The following is a 20207-nucleotide window of genomic DNA, read 5'->3' as shown; positions in this document are numbered from 1 at the left end:
GGGGGAACCAATAAGGATAAAAAGCTGTTGTTAATTCTGTTGGCAGCCAGTAAAAAAGGAATTACTAGAAAATGGTTAAAACCAGAACCACCTACAGTGGTAGAATGGATTGATATAGTGCATAATATATATGTCATGGAAAAATTATCGTTCTCAAAAACTCAAACAGAATTTTTTTTTCAGATTTGGTGCAAATGGATGGACTACATTAATCCAATACGCCCAGACTTTTCGTAATTGAACTTTGCTTTTTTAACAAATTACCTGAATAAGCCACACACTAGAGCTCCCCATGTTCTGTTGTATATAGTTAAGTGGAAAATACATCACATTTGCAATATTTGAGAAATTATTATATTTTTATTTCTAAGGTCCAGGGCATACTCCGTATCTGTATTTCAAACTATTATTTTTACGTCAGTGAAATTGTATGTCTGTTGAATTGTCTTTGAATCTGTATGTATTTTCTATCTGAAAAGAAAAAAAAAAAAAAAAAAAAGAAACATCTAAACCATACATTTATACATTTACATTTAGTCATTTTGCAGACGCTTTCCCAAAGCGACTTACAATTGAGAGTACAACAGCGATTCATTTTTTTAGAGAGACAAACAGACAGTGTAAGTGCTTATAACACCCAGTCACAGGGAGTGTTCAAATTAGTACATGCCAGAAGGGAAGGAATAAACAAGGGGATAAGAAGAGAGACAGAGACAGTGAGAGTGAGAGTTTTTTTTTTTTTTTTTTTTTTTTTTTTTTTTGTGATGAGGTCAGGTATTGCTGAAAGATGTGAGTTTTGATATTTATACCTGATATTTAGGTTTGCTGCTGCTTTCCATGGATTCAAGAAACTAAATAACCATGATCAGTAGTCAAGCTTGTTTTACCAGAGAATCAGTGTTGTTGAACATCTGATGTTGGTACAGAGCATTTAAAAAAAAATAGTTTGAAGACCCTAGAGTGAAAGTCATCTAGATTCATTTTTTGATCAGGTATCTGATCACTATAAACCAAAAACATGAGAGCATGTTTATCAGTATCATGTAGTCTTTAAATGGTTTAGACAGTGTTTAGTTTTGTAGTCAAAGGCCCAGGTATACTTTTTATTAGAGTAAAAGGGGACATTTTAGAAACTGATTAAAACAACATTTGCAAATAGAGTTGTGATGTAAACTAAGATTTGTTGCAGCCATCTTTTTATGTTCTCACAGGTCTTTACTGAAGCAAGAGATTAATACTCCAGTGTTGCCAACTTCTTTTAATGGAAACTACAGCATTAAGACTCCAGTACAGTTACTGTTTAATTGCAAATATTTCAAAGAGTAGATGTACATTTGTAATTACCGTCCTTGGATCGGCAGGATACTCTTGTTATAGAGCAGCATTGGCTGGGACAGATTTTAAGTCTCAATTGTGCTTATAAAACAGTGATTGAATCTGGTGTACATGAAATAAGCCTGTGCTGCAGAGCAGGTTCAAGCTAACAAACTTGTTGCTATGACAGCATGGATGATCAAGGAACAACACCTTGGGATAATTAAAAAAAAAAAAAACCCACACACACACCACCCCCATACATTGCAAAACATTACTTGAACCGTGCTCTTCCATCAGGTGAAGAGACAGGGCTTGAAGTAGATTTATCAGAAGGACTCGAGGTGCTAGTCACAGAACCATATGGTGCATCCTGGCTCAAGGCGTTACCCAAATCAGTCGGAGCGTCCTGGCTCTGGGTGCCGTTGCCCGGACCTGACGGAGCGTCCTGGCTCTGGGTGCCGTTGCCCGGACCTGACGGAGCGTCCTGGCTCTGGGTGCCGCTGCCTGGACCAGACGGAGCGTCCCTGGCTCTGGGTGCCGCTTTCGGACCAGACGGAGCGCCCTGGCTCTGGGTGCCGCTGCCGGACCAGACGGAGCGCCCTGGCTCTGGGTGCCGCTGTTCGACCTGACGGAGCGTCCTGGCTCTGGGTGCCGTTGCCCGGACCTGACGGAGCGCCCTGGCTCTGGGTGCCGTTGTTCGACCTGACGGAGCGCCCTGGCTCTGGGTGCCGCTGTTCGACCAGACGGAGCGTCCTGGCTCTGGGTGCCGCTGTTCGACCTGACGGAGCGCCCTGGCTCTGGGTGCCGTTGTTCGACCTGACGGAGCGCCCTGGCTCTGGGTGCCGCTGTTCGACCTGACGGAGCGTCCTGGCTCTGGGTGCCGCTGTTCGACCTGGCGGAGCGTCCCTGGCTCTGGGTGCCGCGTTCGACCTGACGGAGCGCCCTGGCTCTGGGTGCCGCTGCCCGACCTGACGGAGCGCCCTGGCTCTGGGTGCCGCTGCCCGGACCTGACGGAGCGTCCCTGGCTCTGGGTGCCGCTTGTTCGACCTGACGGAGCGCCCCTGGCTCTGGGTGCCGCTGTTCGACCTGACGGAGCGTCCTGGCTCTGGGTGCCGCTGTTCGACCTGACGGAGCGCCCTGGCTCTGGGTGCCGCTGTTCGACCTGACGGAGCGCCCTGGCTCTGGGTGCCGTTGCCCGACCTGACGGAGCGTCCTGGCTCTGGGTGCCGCTGCCCGACCTGACGGAGCGCCCTGGCTCTGGGTGCCGCTGCCCGACCTGACGGAGCGTCCTGGCTCTGGGTGCCGCTGTTCGACCTGACGGAGCGCCCTGGCTCTGGGTGCCGCGTTCGACCTGACGGAGCGTCCTGGCTCTGGGTGCCGCTGTTCGACCTGACGGAGCGCCCTGGCTCTGGGTGCCGCTGTTCGGACCTGACGGAGCGCGTCCTGGCTCTGGGTGCCGTTGCCCGACCCTGACGGAGCGTCCTGGCTCTGGGTGCCGCGTTCGACCTGACGGAGCGCCCTGGCTCTGGGTGCCGCGTTCGACCTGACGGAGCGCCCTGGCTCTGGGTGCCGCTGTTCGACCTGACGGAGCGTCCTGGCTCTGGGTGCCGTTGCCCGGACCTGACGGAGCGTCCTGGCTCTGGGTGCCGCTGTTCGACCTGACGGAGCGTCCTGGCTCTGGGTGCCGCTGTTCGGACCTGACGGAGCGCCCTGGCTCTGGGTGCCGCTGTTCGGACCTGACGGAGCGCCCTGGCTCTGGGTGCCGCTGCCCGTTCGACCAGACGGAGCGCCCTGGCTCTGGGTGCCGCTGTTCGACCAGACGGAGCGCCCTGGCTCTGGGTGCCGCTGTTCGGACCAGACGGAGCGCCCTGGCTCTGGGTGCCGTTGCCCGGACCAGACGGAGCGTCCTGGCTCTGGGTGCCGTTGCCCGGACCAGACGGAGCGTCCTGGCTCAAGGTGTTTTCCAAGAGGATAAAAACCGATGCATCAACCAAGTAACTGTGGCCATTTAACGGATTCTCTGTAGAGAACAAAATTAACTTCAGTTCAATTTTAATTAATTTAATGCCAAAGACATATCGCTCATCTTAAGCTATGGAGCTGAATACAGAGCAGTGATGAAAAATGGAGTAAGAGACTTGATGCCAAGTTTATAAATAAATAAATAAATAATATAAAGATGTCATTCAAAATGTAAACAAGATTACCCAGGTAGATTTATTTGGGGGGGAATTTGGCTATTGAAAATATAAATTTAACACCACTTAAGTGAAGTTACATTAAAAAGAAAACAACAAGTTAGCACACTTTACTGAATAAGACCTAATGCAAGTCAATAACATACTTGGCTCTTACAGTCACTAATATTGAAAGAACACAAATATAAAAATAAGCTAAACTGCAACTAAACAGCTTGCCTTTAAAACTCACCTTGAAACACCAACTGGTGATAAAGAAACACCAAAAGAATAAATTTAATCAAGCCCATTTTTTTTACCACAAATGCTACCTCAGAGACAGCCAAACTAATAAAACATAGAGTTCCAGCCAAACCAGAGCTTTTAAAACCAAACAGAAAACAATTTATGACACCTGGACAGCTCGTTAACTCATTACATAATCAGTAAACACACACAGCTGGAAACTCATGGACAGAAAAAGTGGTTTACTTTCTGGGCAGATAATAACTGGCTCTTGACTTGCCATGTATCCTAATATTTATACTGTCCATCCTAAATTATATGTGAGATTATGTCCTGGGGGGTATTCCAGAAAGCAGGTTATGTGACATACCTGGGTATGTTTAAGGGATAACCTCAACTTTCAGTTCCAAAAACGGAGGTAACTTTCTGGGTATGTATGTAACCATAACAACTGACTCTCTGAAGATAATCTGCTCGGGAGCAGGTTATGTTTCAGAGTAACTTCGTTTCAGAAGGTTGGTGAGCATGGCGTGCCCTTTTGAGGAGGATCCTGTGGACGTAGAAGCCCAACTTATACGAGGTTTTTTTCGTCGGGAGAGGGTTATACGACCACGTATTGACGTGTTTGCATACCCCAATGAATATTTAAAAGAGTGTTATCGTATTTTTTAAAAGATTCCTTAGTTTATTTAACACGTCTTTTAAAACCGCATACCGCAAATGTGACAAACCGCGGTTCTGAGCTTAGCATAGAAAACATTCTGTGCATAGCACTTCGGTTTTTTGCGTCTGGCCATTTTTTGTACAGTGTGGGCGATTCGGAGCATGTGGGAAAGGCAACTGTGTGTCGAGCCGTTCGTTCAGTATGTCTGGCCCTTAAACAGTTCTTACCCACGTTTGTACAGTTCCCTGGCCATAAACCTCTGTTTATTATTAAAGACGAAGTCCACAGAGTGGCAGGTTTGTCCTTTGTAGTAAAATCTATGACGCATATTTAATCATATTATTGATATCTATACATGTATTCATTATGCGCACACACACTTCATACTTCCATAACTTTGTTTCAGGGTTTCCAAATGTAATTGGGTTCATTGATGGCACTCACATTCCTATCAAAGCTCCATCAATAAATGAGGGAGACTATGTTAATAGGAAATCTGTTCATAGTATCAATGTGCAGGTAACAACTTAACTTTTTTTCCCTTCTTAAAATCATTAAAGTCATTACTTTTTCCACTACATAGGTAATATGTGAGGCTACCCAAATAATTACCAATGTCGAGGCAAAGTGGCCAGGATCTGTGCATGATGCCAGAATTTTCCGCGAGTCATCATTATGCCAGACATTTCAGCAGGGTATGTTTTACTTTATACAAACTTTTTCCTTTTTACTATATTTGTGTTGTACACTTCAATCATTACAGGACAGTACAATGGTTACTTGCTGGTGGACAGAGGATACCCTTGTCTGCCCTATTTAATGACACCCTACCCTGAACCTGAGCCTGGACCACAGACACGCTTTAACCTGGCTCACAGCCGAACACGGGCCGAGGTGGAGATGACTATAGGGATCCTCAAATCTCGGTTTCAGTGTCTGCGTGGGCTCCGGGTTAGTCCAGAGAGGGCGTGTGACATTATAGTGGCTTGTGTTGTGCTTCACAATATTACCACTATAAGAGGAGAGAGCCACCCTCCTTGTATTGAGGAAGATGGCCCAGAGGAACACCTACAGACTCCACAGGCCAACAGAGATGGAAGACTTTTGAGAGACAGGATCTGTCAAAATTATTTTTATTAGTTTTTTTGCTCTGGTCTGCCAGGCACTTCATTTCTTTATTTCCTGGGGAAAAAAAAGTAAAATTCAATAAAATGTTTTTGTTTTTTTTTTTTTTTGTTTTTATGTTGCTTTATACATACACAGATATACATGCACCCAACACTTTTATCATGCAACAGATTGTTCTGACAGAATGTTCAGACAAGTTCTCACCTTAAGGCGATGCTCCAGTAATTAAATTTCAAGTGCTGCTTTTTTAACGAGGAGCCTTTTCTCTTCCATTTGAAGCTGTATAAGGTCCATCTCCATGTCACTTTTCCTTATTTGTTTTTGAAGATGGACCTTATACAGCTCCTTTGCTGGCAACTAGGAAGGTGGAAAAAATGTAATAAATGAGATTGTTTGGTCAGACAATATAATTAAAACATAATATAATTACCCCTAGGTATGTTCTGTGAAAGGACAATGACAGTTTGTTACTCTAATGCAAAAAGGGGCAATACATTATAATGGTGTGCATCATACCTCCGTGGATCTACCAGCATTGTCCACTTCTGTCACAGCAGATGTGGTCTCTTCATCGTCATCTTCATCATCTTCATCCTACAGGAAAAATATTCAAATATACATTATCTGGCAAAAAAAAAAAACAAAACCTAAAAGCAACTAAAGGTACCTGACAACAAATCACTTACAAGTCTGTGACAGACTGTGTTCTTTCTGGAGAGTCCATCAGTGTCTATAAGAATAAACCCATAAAATTCTCAATATTATCAAAGGAAATAATACATGAAAAGAGCAACATGTCAGTCTAAGATCACAGTAGCCTATACATCATATGCAGTTAAATAAAATAAGCCTACATAAAACATTTATCTTGTTAAAAAAAGCCTTTAAGTGACAGAGATAGCCATTTATTAGGCCAAAAAATTAAAACAAATCAGAGGTAAACTCACATTTCATCACTTGTGGTGCATGCTGTGTGTGATGAACTGCCCCTGGATGCTCTTTATTAAGAGACAGAGCCAGCTCCTCAGACGGGCTTCAGTCTTCTTTCTATTAGCTACATGACTGAATGAATACACTAAATCCTGTTATAATAATAGTTCAGTAACTGTGTGATCAAATATTACCTTTTTGCAGAATGTTTTTGTGTTTCATTTCATTTTGACTTGGCTTAAAGTTCTTGCGGCTCCAGAAGGATTACACCTTATTAAATAAGAAACATACATTATTATTTTAAACTAAACAAATAAATGGCAGCAAAAGTAAATGCTTTCATAGTGATATAACATTCAAAAGGATGTATAAATCATACTTCATTATTTTGCATTATAATAAAACGGGAGCCATTACCAAATTTGTAATTTAATACACTCACGCATTCACTCTGTGGGTTATTTTTTGCCAAGCCAACTCTCTTGCTTTACCTGATGCAGCTGTATTGCTTCTTTTTAATATTATTGGCTTAAACTTCTCATAATCGTGCATTAAAACCTCCAGCTCCGCCTCTGTGAAATACGCCGCTCTCTTTTTTTCGCTTTGAGTTTCCATGGTGACTCGTGAAATCGACGATCCATTGAAGATGTCTTTCTACATGCACCGTGCACACGCACTAACTCTGGGTAACCAGTTGGAGGTTGACTAAACTAACTCTTCTCAGGTGTTTTGGAACCGACATACTCATGGTATGCCTGTTTGGGGTAAATCAACCCAGAGGTTATGATTTATCAAATGGTAAGTTAACCAAGCTTTCTGGAATACCCCCCCAGATAAAATAAAATATTTGTTTTGGAAAGCTTTTCTCTTTGACTGGTCATTTTCCTGTTAAAGTGCATGTATCACGTCTTCAATGGAGATTATGAAAAATAAGAATTTAAATTGCATTTATACAGCAGGAAAAAAATACAGTACATGCTTTAGAGAAATTCAGTGCATGCTCTCAGCCTCAGTTTCAGAGGCTTAAACCATGTCCCAGACTAAAATGCATGTCTGGGCTCAAAGTAGCTTGCACTGACTGATCTTAAAATATGTAATATGTTTCATTATTTTCAGTTGAAGATGCACACCAGTGGTGTTTTTAATCTAAGGCACATTTTATAAAATGTATTTTAACATCCTAATTGAACTTTGGCATAATTCTCTTTGAAAACAGTTTGAGACAACCAACAACAAATTCACAGCATCTAAACTCCCCATTAATAAACACTTTACCTGTACATTCATACACTAATAGATATGGTAAGGTTCACCATAGCCCTTCCAAAATACAATGAAAACACGCATACGAATACAAATTTAATCAAGAACACTCCTACATAGTTCGAAGGAGTTGTTGAATACAGACATTACACCCTATGAAAAACAAACCTGTAACTTAACACTTGTCCATATCAATCACAAGTGGTAAACAAAGAGCCAGGCAAAAATCATGAGCACAGCTAAAACAAGAGATGTGTTCGACTTGAAGCCGTGCTGCTTCGACCGATCGGTATATGATATGCTTCGATGCAACCTGTGTTGTTAAAAGCACTATATAAATAAAAATGATGGATTGATTGACATCAAAGTACTGCAAGAGCGATTATTACGATCATATCGAACCACAGACACCTTATTGGACCACTCCAGGCATGTAAATGTGACCGCCATGTTGGAACAGTGAACTTGACATCAGCAGTAATGACTTTATGAATTTCTTTACTTCTAAGATTGATACCATCAGAGATAAAATTGTAACTATGCAGCCGTCAGCTACAGTTTCACATCAGATAGTGAGCTTTAGATCCCCTGAGAAAAAATTACACTCTTTCTCTATTATAGGAGAAGAAGACTTGTACAAACTTGTTAAATCATCTAAACCAGCAACATGTATGTTAGACCCTATTCCATCTAAACTATTAAAAGATTTGCTTCCAGAAGTCATAGATCCTATTTTGAACATTATTAACTCATCATTGTCATTAAGATATGTTCCCAAAACCTTCAAACTGGCTGTAGTTAAACCTCTTATTAAGAAACCACATCTTGATCCCAAAGACTTATTAAATTACAGACCAATCTCTAATCTCCCTTTTCTGTCAAAGATACTAGAAAGGTAGTATCCTCACAACTGTATTCCTTTTTAGAAAAAAATGGTGTCTGTGAGGATTTCCAATCAGGTTTTAGACCGTACCATAGTACTGAGACTGCTCTCATTAGAGTTACTAATGACCTGCTTCTATCATCTGATCGTGGTTTTATCTCGTTATTAGTGCTATTAGATCTTAGCGCAGCATTCGATACTATCCATCACAACATTCTCTTGGATAGACTAGAAAACTATGGTGGCATTAGAGGAAGCGCCTTAGCATGGTTTAAATCATATCTATCTGACCGCTATCAGTTTGTAGCATTAAATGAGGAGGTATCATATCAATCACAAGTGAAATATGGAGTTCCTCAAGGCTCAGTGCTAGGACCGTTACTTTTCAACCTGTACATGTTACCTCTGGGAGATATTATCAGGAGTCATGGTGTTAGCTTTCACTGATGATTATGCTGTTGATTTCTTAATGGCCCAATGATATACACCAAATTGAGAAACTAAAAGAACACATAGTCGATATATAAAAAAACTGTATGATGATTAACTTCTTAATGCTTAATTCTGTAAAAACGGAAAAAGGTGTTAATTATTAGACCTAAAAACCCACATGTAATAATCTAGAACACAGTCTAACACTTGATGGCTGCTCTGTTAATTCTTCATCATCAATTAGATAAATTGTTAAATCTCATCATTATACATCCCTATCATTCTGTTATCTTATTTGATACTGTTCAGTGCTTTGATATAATCTGCATTGTTAAAAGCACTATATTAATGTAAATTGCATATCACAGCCCATAGAACACGGTTCTCAAACTCAATTCCTGGAGGGCCACAGCTCTGCACAGTTTAGCTCCAACCAACTCCAAGATACACCGGCTTGGAAATTTCTAGTGATCCTAAAGACCTTGATTAACTGGATCAGGTGTGTTTGATTAGAGTTACAGCTAAACTGTGCAGAGCTGTGGCTCTCCAGGAATTGTGTTTGAGACCAATGCCATAGCTCTCTTGGTATTTTGATGTCAAAGTGGCTGCAGTGATGCTTCAATCCAACACACCTATTATGTTAATGATTAACGAGGATCTGCTTATCTTTAAAATGCCTGGTTAACGTAGTAAACTGAATAGTTGATCTTGTGGGCAAAATGGGTTCTTATAGACTTATTTTATTGTATTTGTATTATTTGTGGAATGAAGGTAAATTAATTTTGATATTTGGATATAAAAAATATGTCCTTTGTTGATTTTTAGTTTTTTTTTTTTTGTGCTCTGTTCTTCACCTGAACATGCTTCTTCTGTGTCTACTTGGAGTGATGTTGGATTACAAAAGCACCAAGGTTTGGTTGTAAATTTATCTTCATTGACATAGAGATTTGCACAAAAGTTTGCACAATCATGATGTTTTTGGTTATCACTTTGTATTAAACTTGGAGAAAGTACTACTAATACATGTTTTCACCTTCAAAACTAATTAATTCAAATATTTTCTTTAGGACTGACTCAACCTGGTGATTCTTATTTTCTTGAGAAACCTGGTTTATTTGCTCAAGTGAAGTCAAGTTCTTCTGTTATCAGACCCAACGCTCCTCCTGAATACAGATCAAAGATCGAGGCCCCAAATTCTCCTTTCCCAGTGAACTCAAGTATGTTCTTTTCAAAAAAACGTTCTAAGCCCGAGAAATCTGGAGTTCTAATGCAACCCATTAATTCATTTCCAACTGAAAAATCCAGTTCTAAATCTGGGAAACATAGTGCTAATTTTAAGAATGAGACTCCAAGTTTTCTTCTCCCAGTGAAATCAAGTGTTTTCTTAAAGAAACCTAGTGCACCCATGGAAGTCCCCACTGAGAAACCCAGCTCTAATCCCGAACCACCCATTAAGCAACCCAGTTCCTTGTTCAATACGAAGTCTGGCTCTCTTTACTATGAAAAATCCAGCTCTAAATCTGAGAAACCCAATGCTCCTCCTGAACCCAGATCTAAGCTACAGACCCCAAGTTCTCCTCTGCCAATAAAATCAAGTATCCTCTTTTCAAAGAACCGTTCTGAGACTGAGAAACCTGGGGTTCTATTGACACCCATTTACTCACTTCCATCTAAAAAAAAACACACTAAATTTGACAAACCTAATGCTAATTTGCAGCAAAATGTTAAATCAAGTTCTCCTCTCCCAGTGAAATCAAGTGTTTTCTTAAAGAAACCTAGTGCATCCATGGAAGTCCCCACTGTGAAACCAAGCTCTAATCCTGAACCACCAACTGAGAAACCCAATTTCTCTGTCCCCGCTGAAAAACCTAGCTCTAATCCTGAACCACCCAGTAGGAAACCCAGCTCTAATCCTGAACCACCAACTGAGAAACCCAGTTTCTCCATCCCCACTGAGAAACCCAGCTCTAATCCTGAGCAGCCCAGTTTCTCCAGCCCCACTGAGAAATCCAGCTCTAATCCTGAACCACCAACTGAGAAACCCAGTTCTAATCCTGAACCACCAACTGTGAAACCCAGTTTCTCCATCCCCACTGAGAAACCCAGCTCTAATCCTGAACCACCCACTAAGAAACCCAGCTCTAATCCTGAGCAGCCCAGTTTCTCCAGCCCCACTGAGAAACCCAGCTCTAATCCTGAACCACCCACTAAGAAACCCAGTTTTAATCCAAAACGACCCAGTTCCTTGTTCAATACTAAGTCTGGCTCTCTTTACTATGAAAAATCCAGCTCTAAATCTGAGAAACCCAATGCTCCTCCTGAACCCAGATCTAAGCTACAGACCCCAAGTTCTCCTCTGCCAATAAAATCAAGTATCCTCTTTTCAAAGAACCGTTCTGAGACTGAGAAACCTGGGGTTCTATTGACACCCATTTACTCACTTCCATCTAAAAAAAACCACTCTAAAATTGACAAACCTAATGCTAATTTGCAGCAAAATGTTAAATCAAGTTCTCCTCTCCCAGTGAAATCGAGTGTTTTCTTAAAGAAACCTAGTGCATCTATGGAAGTCCCCACTGAGAAACCCAGCTCTAATCCTGAACCACCCAGTAGGAAACCCAGCTCTAATCCTGAACCACCAACTGAGAAACCCAGTTTCTCCATCCCCACTGAGAAACCCAGCTCTAATCTTGAACCACCAACTGTGAAATCCAGCTCTAATCCTGAGCAGCCCAGTTTCTCCAGCCCCACTGAGAAACCCAGCTCTAATCCTGAACCACCAACTGAGAAACCCAGCTCTAATCCTGAACCACCAACTGAGAAACCCAGCTCTAATCCTGACCCACCCACTAAGAAACCCAGTTTTAATCCTAAACAACCCAGTTCCTTGTTGAACACTAAGAAGTCTGGCTCTCTTTACTATGAAAAATCCAGCTCTGAACCTGGGAAAATTAGTGCTCCTATGCAATTAAGTCCTTACTACTCTCCTGAGAAGTCAAGTTCTCACCCCAAGAGACCCAATGCTTCTACTGAACACACATCTAGGCTAGAGGCTCCAAGTTCGCCTCTCCCAGTGAAATCAAGTATTCTCTTTTCCAAGAACCGTTCTAAGACTGAAAAACCTGTGGTTCTGATGAGACCCATTTATTCACTTCCACCTGAGAGATCCAGCTCTAAACCTGAGAAACCTAGTATTAAAATGTAACCTTTTTAAGACCAAGAAACAAAGTTCTCTTCTCCCAGTAAAATCATTTCATAAAACCCAGTTATAAATAAAATTTAGGGTTCACTGATATCCAGCTTGTCTCTTCCCCCCCACTGAGAAATGCAGATCTAGTCCTGAATGACCCAGTTCCTCCTTTCTCCCGCAAAGAAATCTAACTCTTCTGCCTCTGAGAAATCCAGTTTTACAGCTGAACAACCTATTGTTCATATGGATAGTTGGGTTATTCCATACCATCTTTGTCAACGTAAGAGACCCAGTTCTGAGTAGTGGAATTTTAGTCTGCATCCGCAATCTGTTCACAAGGATTGTTTATGGGGAAAACAAGCCACTTGTGTGTTGGTAATTTGAGTTTGCTCATACTTTTGTGTGCCACAGTACAAAATAAAAAAAAAAAAATCATTTTACATTGTGACTGATCCTTTCAGTATAAATTGTTTTATTTTTTTTGTCAGTCAAAAGCCTGTCTCCGTCAACTCCCTTTACATTAAGTCAGTAGTCTTATATCAGGACCTCTCTAACAGAGATCATGAGACCATGAATTAAAATTTTATATAGCAAGAAGAAATACAGATTTTGCAAGAAACATTAACTTAGCACATACTCTTAAAATGTTAGATAAAGTTTGAATCAACCAAAGATGAATTTACAGCATCTAAACTCCCCATTAATAAACAATACACATGCTTATTTATGCATTAATGTGTCTAGACTTACCATAGCCCTTACATAATACAAAAAAACAATGTAAAAAATGAAAACACACATATTCAAAAATGTAATCAACAACACTCCTAAAGCAATAGTTCAAAACCGATACCACAACCTATAAAAAATACATAACTTGTAATTTAACACTTAACACTAATTAATCCAAATTAATTAGATTTTATGTATGCAAGTCTGCTTCAAAACTAAAAATCACATTTGTCAGCACATTAGTTAAAACAGGCTGTTAATGATGAAACAGTGCCACAATCGTTTGTTAACGAGAATGCCCAGGTGATGCAAATCTGTGTTACTGCTTATCTTTAAAATGCCTGGTTAGAATAGTAAACGGAATAGTTGATTTTGTGGGCAAAATGGGTTCTTATAGACTTATTATTTTGTTGTATTTGTATTATTTGTGGAATGAAGGTAAATAAACTTTGGTACTTAAATATAAAAAATGTGTTTCTTTTGTTGATCTCCAGTTTCTTTCAGTGCTCTGTTCTCCAGCTGAACGTGCCACTTGGAGAAATGTTTGGCCACTATTGCAAAAACACCAAGGTTTGGTTGCAAATAATTTATCATCATTAGCATAAAGATATTTGCTTGAATGATCATGATGTTTTTAGTTGGCATGTTATATAAAACTGAAGAGAAATTACTATTAATACATGTTGTCACCACTGAAACTAAAAGTTATTCAAATGTTTTCTTTAGGACAGATTGCACCTGATGATTCTCACTTCCCTGAGAAGGCTGATTCAAGTGTTCATGTGAAGTCAAGTTCTTCTGTTATCAGACCCAATGCTTCTACTGAACACTCTAAGATAGAGACCTCAAGTTCTTCTCTCCCAGTAAAATCTATTGTCTTTTCAAAAAATGGTTCTAGGCATGAGAAGGCTGGGGTTCTGATGAGACCCATTTATTCACTTTCATTTAAAAAATCCACCTCTGATCCTGAAAAAACAGTGAAATCAAGTGTTTTCTTAAAAAAACCAAGAACTCCCATGGAACTCCATGCCACACCATCTGAAAAGTCTAGCTCTCTTTTGTCTGAGAAGCTTGGATCTAAATCTGAACAAGCTAGTACTTCTATGGAACAAAGTTTCTCCCTCCCCCCTGAGAAACCCAGTTCTTCTTTCAACAATGAGAATGTGTCCGGCTTTCTTTCCTTTGAAAAATCTGGCTCTAAACCTACAAAACTGAGTGTTCCTGTGCAATTAGGTTCTTCTCAAGTTGAGAAGTCTAGCTCTAAACCTAAGAGACCCGATGCTCCTACTGAACAACAATCTAAGCTGGACACCCCAAGTTCCTTTCTCCCATTGAAATCAAGTATTCTCTTTTCAAAGAACCATTCTAAGACCAAGAAACCTAGTTCCTCCCTCCCTACAGAGAAACCCAGATCTAATTCTGAACAACTCTTTTTCTTCTCTAACCCTAAGAGATTCAATGCTTCTGTTGATCACAGATCTAAACTAAAGACCCAACGTTTCCCTCTCCCATTGAAATCAAGTATTCTCTTTTCAGAGAACCGTTATAAGACCAAGAAACCCAGTTACTCCGTACCTATTGACAAACCCAGATCTAATCATGAACAACCAAGCTTCTCCATCCCCATTGAGAAGTCTGGCTCTCTTTCCTCTGAAAAACCTGCAAAACCAAGTGTTCCTGTGCAATTAAGTGCTTCTCTTAAGAAATCTGGCTCTAAACCTGAGAGACCCAATTCTCCTACTGAACAACAATCTAAACTGGACACCCCAAGTTCCTTTCTCCCATTGAAATCAAGTATTCTCTTTTCAGAGAACCATTCTAAGAACAAGAAACCTAGTTCCTCAGTCCCTACTGAGACCCCCAGATCTAATCCTCAACCAAGTTTCTCCATCCCTACTGAGAAACCCAGATCCTCCATCCCTACTGAAAAACCCAGATCTCATCCTGAACAACCCAAATCCTCCATCCCCACTGAGAAACCCAGATCTCATCCTGAACAACCCAGTTTCTCCATCCCTACTGAGAAACCCAGATCTCATCCTGAACAACCCAGTTTCTCCATCCCTACTGAGAAACCCAGATCTCATCCTGAACAACCCAGTTTCTTCATCCCTCCTGAGAAACCCAGATCTCATCCTGAACAACCCAGTTTCTCCATCCCTACTGAGAAACCCAGATCCTCCATCCCCACCGAAAAACCCAGATCTCATCCTGAACAACCCAGTTTCTCCATCCCTACTGAGAAACCCAGATCCTCCATCCCCACTGAGAAACCCAGATCTCATCCTGAACAACCCAGTTTCTCCATCCCCACTGAGAAACCTAGTTTCTCCATCCCTACTGAGAAACCCAGATCTCATCCTGAACAACCCAAATTCTCCATCCCCACTGAGAAACCCAGATCTCATCCTGAACAACCCAGTTTCTCCATCCCTACTGAGAAACCCAGATCCTCCATCCCTACTGAGAAACCCAGATCTCATCCTGAACAACCCAGTTTCTTCATCCCTACTGAGAAACCCAGATCCTCCATCCCTACTGAGAAACCCAGATCTCATCCTGAACAACCCAGTTTCTCCATCCCTACTGAGAAACCCAGATCCTCCATCCCCACCGAAAAACCCAGATCTCATCCTGAACAACCCAGTTTCTCCATCCCTACTGAGAAACCCAGATCCTCCATCCCCACTGAGAAACCCAGATCTCATCCTGAACAACCCAGTTTCTCCATCTCTACTGAGAAAACCAGATCCTCCATCCCCACTGAGAAACCCAGATCTCATCCTGAACAACCCAGTTTCTCCATCCCTACTGAGAAACCCAGATCCTCCATCCCCACTGAGAAACCCAGATCTCATCCTGAACAACCCAGTTTCTCCATCCCTACTGAGAAACCCAGATCTCATCCTGAACAACCCAGTTTCTCCATCCCCACTGAGAAACCTAGTTTCTCCATCCCCACTGACAAACCTAGTTTCTCCATCCCTACTGAGAAACCTAGATCTCATCCTGAACAACCCAGTTTCTCCATCCCTACTGAGAAACCCAGATCCTCCATCCCTACTGAGAAACCCAGATCCTCCATCCCTACTGAGAAACCCAGATCCTCCATCCCTACTGAGAAACCCAGTTTCTCCATCCCTACTGAGAAACCCAGTTTCTCCATCCCTACTGAGAAACCCAGATCCTCCATCCCTATTGAGAAACCTAGTTTGTCCATCCCTACTGAGAAACCCAGATCTCATCCTGAACAACCTAGTTTCTCCATCCCTACTGAGAAACCTACTTTCTCCATCCCTACTGAGAAGTCTGGCTCTGCGCCTAAAAGATCCAGTGCTTCTATTGATCCCAAATCTTTCACTGTCCAATTGAAATCAGGTTTCCTGTTTTCAAAGAACCAGTCTAAGCCTGAGAAACCTGTTTATTCACTTCCATCAGAAAAATACATCCCCAGTGCTCCTATGCAATTAAATTATCCCCATTTCTATGAGAAGTATGGCTCTAAACTGGAGAGACTCAATGCTCCAAATGAACACAGATCTAAGCTAGAGACCACAAGTTTCCTTCTCCCAGTGAAATCAAGTATTCTCTTTTCAATGAACCATTCTAAGACCAAGAAACCTGGTTCCTCCCTCCCTACAGAAAAGCCCAGATCCTAATTCTGAACAACTTTTTCTCCATCTCCACTGAAAAGTTTTACTCTAAACCTAAGAGATCCAATGCTTCTGTTGATCACAGATCTAAACTAAAGACCCAACGTTTCCCTCTCTCAGTGAAATCAAGTATTCTCTTTTCAGAGGACCGTTATAAGACCAAGAAACCCAGTTACTCTGTCCCTACTGAGACACCCAGCTCTAATCCTCAACCAAGTTTCTCCATCCCTGCTGAGAAACCTGCGCCTCTGAGACCCTTTTATTAATTTCCATCTGAAAAATCCAGCTCTAAACTGCAGAAACCTAGTACTAAAATGCAACAACCTTTTAAGCCTGAGACCCCAGTTCTCTTCTCTGTGAAGTCATCATTCTCTGAAAACCTATGAAGCTATGCTCTTTAGAATCTAATTCTTCCCTGCAATCTTTCACAGGAGATCACGCAAACATTGATTATGGAAGAACAAGCCATTCTTTGTTGGTAATTAAAACTGCCTATGTATTTAGTGCTACAGTACAAAATAAAGTCTTTTGCGTTGCGACTGATCATCTTCCAGTATTAAAGCTAGTTATTTCCTGGTGTTTTTGTGACTCGCTCCCCATTAACAAACAATACACATGCCCATTTGTGCACTGGTAGATGTGTCAAGGCTTACCACAGTGCTTCCAGTATTACAAAGAAACTATTTAATATTACAAATCAATCAAGAACATTCCTAAATTGGGGATTGTAAAGGGATTAAAAACTGACATCACTATGAAAAACATAAATTGTCCACTTTATCTAATTAGCTTCTTTTTATGACGAGCTTGTGAACTTCAGGTTACTTACCTATAAAATGCTTGTTTAGAGTAACAAACTATATGGCAAATATGTGGGCAAAATGAATTCTTCTTGACTTTAGTGCTTTTGTAAAATTCATGGAGTGAAGGTATGATGACCAGTAGAACATGCCTTTAATGTGTCTGACCCGAATGATGCTGGGCCACTACTGCAAAAACATAAAGGTTTGTTTGAAAATTATTTTAGTTTAAATATGTGATCTGCATTTACCAAAAGCAATGTAGGCTTAAGTACAACATAAACCCATTGACACCAATGGAGTTATGATCAACTTGTGGTTACGATGCTTTTAGGAAATTGTTGTGTTTAGTTACCATCTTGTGGTTGAAAATTATTGTCATTGTACTATGATGTCATCTGTCATGACACGGTGTTGTGAAGAAAGCACAGGGAGAATTAGTACAAACAGTCTTTTAATAAATCCACATGGAAGAGTAGCACACACACACACACACACACATAACATCTCAGGGGGATGAAGTAGGCCGGATGATTAGATTATTCTGGTCTTAATTCAGGAGGGTGTTTTTGAGAAGCAAACACTGGGGGGTGCACTAGAAGCATGGTCAATGGAGGGCATTTTCCAGGAGCAGGCACTGGGGGTGCTCTAAAATCACAGTAACTAGAGGGTGCAGTGGAGGAGTAGGCACCGGAAGATCTGGAACCTTACCTGGGCTAGACGTAATGCATTACTTTTTAATTTACAAGAAAATGTCTGAATAACTTTTTATGCTAGTTACTTTGCTTTCCTATTTATTAACTGATGGGTTTCCTGTCCCTATGTTGAGAGAAATCAGAAGGTCAGAGGCTTTGTGTGAGAATACAATGTAGTTCTAAATTTGAATGTGCATTAATTCATTAAATACAAATGTAACCGATGCCATTTTATTTTCCAATGTCTTTGCTGCTGACCTTTGATGATCCAGTTTAACCATTCTAATAACCAAAAATAAACTAGAAACTAAAATAGATAAACTAAAACTTGTGCTCCTTTGTTTTTTACTGAAGAGTATTAAACCTTCTTCTTCTGTATTTTACTGTACAGACATGATTTTACTTTTTCTTCAGCCTGAGGTTTATTCATTACACTTTTTGGTGTAAAAGTCCTTTTACATATGCTATAAATCTAAAATATGAATACATAAATATATAAATATAACATCTTATATTAAAAACAAACAATGAAGACCTGTTCATATTTAAAAAGTAACATGAAAGTAACGCAAAAGTAATGTAACATAAAAAGTAACTAAGTAAAATAATTTGTTACTTTTTTAGTGAGTAACACAATATTATAATGCATTATTTGTAAAAGTAACTTTTCCCAACACTGCTCTGTAGAACCCAGTTCCTCCCTGACTGAGAAGTCAGGTGCTCTTCACTCTGAGAAAACCAATTTTAAAGCTGATAAGCCTAGTATTCTTACAGAACTCAGTTCTGCCCCACCTATCTGAGAAAACAAGTATACTTCTACATCCCATGTTCTCTCTCCCCACAAAGTAACTGCGTTTCTGTAAGGAGATGGCAAGTCAAGATCATCAAATTATTTTTTGCAACATGGACTCAGAAAATACTTATTTTTTTATAAATAATTTAAATATCTAATTATTTTCCCCCCAACACATTCAGGGTATTTACTTTTGTATTTACCATACATGGTATTTTACCTTTTTGTCTCATGTTGTTTCCACCAGTACTGTGCATACATTTTTTCTTCACTAACCGATGAATATCTAAAATCAGGTGAAGTCAAGTTTTACTGTAATTTCTGCTATGTGTGGACGTATACAGATGTTGTGGGGCTGTCTTGGCTGACACGCCTCTGCAGTATTGCATGGACTGGCAGACCACGGTGGTGGTTCCTCTTTTTATGAAGGGGGACTGGAGGGTGTACTAAAACTATACAGTGATCACACTCCTCAGCCTCCCTGGGAAAGTCTATGCCAGGGTAATGGAGAGGAGAATTCATCCGATAGTCTAACCGCAGCTTCAGGAGGAACAACTTTCATCCTGGTTGTGGAACACTGGACCAGCTCTATACCCTTTTCAGGGTACTGGAGGGTTCCTGGGAGTTTGCAGTAAGCCAGACTTGTTCCTGGTGCATGTTGGACAGGGCTGCCCTTTGTCACCGGTCCTGTTCACTGTTTTTATGGACAGGATTTCTATCCATAGCCAGGGGCCGCAGGGGGTCTGGTTTGGTGACCACAGGATATTGTCTCTGCTATTTGTGGATGATATTGTCCTGTTGGCTGCATAAAGCCAGGACCTACAGCGTGCACTGGGGCGGTTTGCATTCGAGTGTGAAGCGGCTAGGATGATGTTTCAGCACCTATAAGTCTGAGGCCATGGTTCTCAGTCAGACAAGGGTGGCTTGCTACCTTCAGGTTCACGGAGAGAGCCCTTGCCTCAGGTGAAGGAGTTTGAGTATCTTGGGGTCTTATTTACGAGTGAGGGAAGGATGGAACGAGAGATTGACAGATGGATCGGTGCAGCTTCTGCAGTAATGCGGTCGATGTACCTTTCATGGTGAAGAAGGAGCTGAACTGCAAGGCGAAGCCCTCGATTTGCCAATCCATCTACATTCCTACTCTCACCTATGGTCATGAGCTCTGGGTCATGATCAAAAGGATGAGATCCCGGATACAAGCAGCCAAAATGAGTTTCCTCCATAGGGTGGCTGGAGTTAGAGATAGAGCTGAGAAGCTCAGTCACTCGGGAGCCCGCTGCTCCTCCACTTCTATAGAGGCCATC

At 41.2% G+C, this 20207-nt stretch overlaps 2 protein-coding genes and 1 long non-coding RNA gene across 6 annotated transcripts; 1 reads left to right on the top strand and 2 right to left on the bottom strand.

Annotated features, from left to right (window-relative positions):
* Positions 1-1089: 1089 nt before the first annotated feature.
* LOC122334632 (spidroin-2-like) lies at positions 1090-3882 on the bottom strand. Its single transcript, XM_043232653.1, has 5 exons — positions 3748-3882; positions 3225-3337; positions 2899-2950; positions 1943-1981; positions 1090-1788 (listed from the first exon to the last, which is right to left on the bottom strand). Exons 1-5 carry the CDS (start codon positions 3803-3805, stop codon positions 1589-1591), a joined length of 462 nt encoding a protein of 153 aa, XP_043088588.1. The 5' UTR covers positions 3806-3882; the 3' UTR covers positions 1090-1588.
* A 2169-nt stretch (positions 3883-6051) lies between these two features.
* On the bottom strand, positions 6052-6714 carry LOC122334631. The gene is made up of 3 exons (XR_006248795.1): positions 6480-6714; positions 6219-6262; positions 6052-6126 (listed from the first exon to the last, which is right to left on the bottom strand). It is a non-coding gene; the product is annotated as an uncharacterized LOC122334631 (long non-coding RNA).
* Positions 6715-9633: 2919 nt separating this feature from the next.
* On the top strand, positions 9634-19851 carry LOC122334609 (zonadhesin-like). 4 transcript variants are annotated; one of them, XM_043232622.1, is made up of 3 exons: positions 9634-9811; positions 13467-13532; positions 13689-19851. In XM_043232622.1, the coding sequence occupies exons 1-3, from the start codon at positions 9760-9762 to the stop codon at positions 16619-16621; spliced, it is 3051 nt and encodes a 1016-aa protein (XP_043088557.1). In that variant the 5' UTR covers positions 9634-9759; the 3' UTR covers positions 16622-19851. The 4 variants fall into 4 exon arrangements, with proteins under 4 accessions (XP_043088557.1, XP_043088559.1, XP_043088558.1 ...); XM_043232624.1 differs by having other exon boundaries at positions 9754-9811; positions 13694-19851; XM_043232623.1 differs by lacking the exon at positions 9634-9811 and adding an exon at positions 12253-13400 and having other exon boundaries at positions 13694-19851.
* The last annotated feature ends 356 nt before the right edge of the window (positions 19852-20207 follow it).

The sequence above is a fragment of the Puntigrus tetrazona genome, unplaced genomic scaffold, assembly GCF_018831695.1.
Source record: "Puntigrus tetrazona isolate hp1 unplaced genomic scaffold, ASM1883169v1 S000000586, whole genome shotgun sequence".
NCBI classification, from domain to species: Eukaryota; Metazoa; Chordata; class Actinopteri; order Cypriniformes; family Cyprinidae; genus Puntigrus; species Puntigrus tetrazona.
This window is presented reverse-complemented; position numbering and strand designations above follow the sequence as displayed.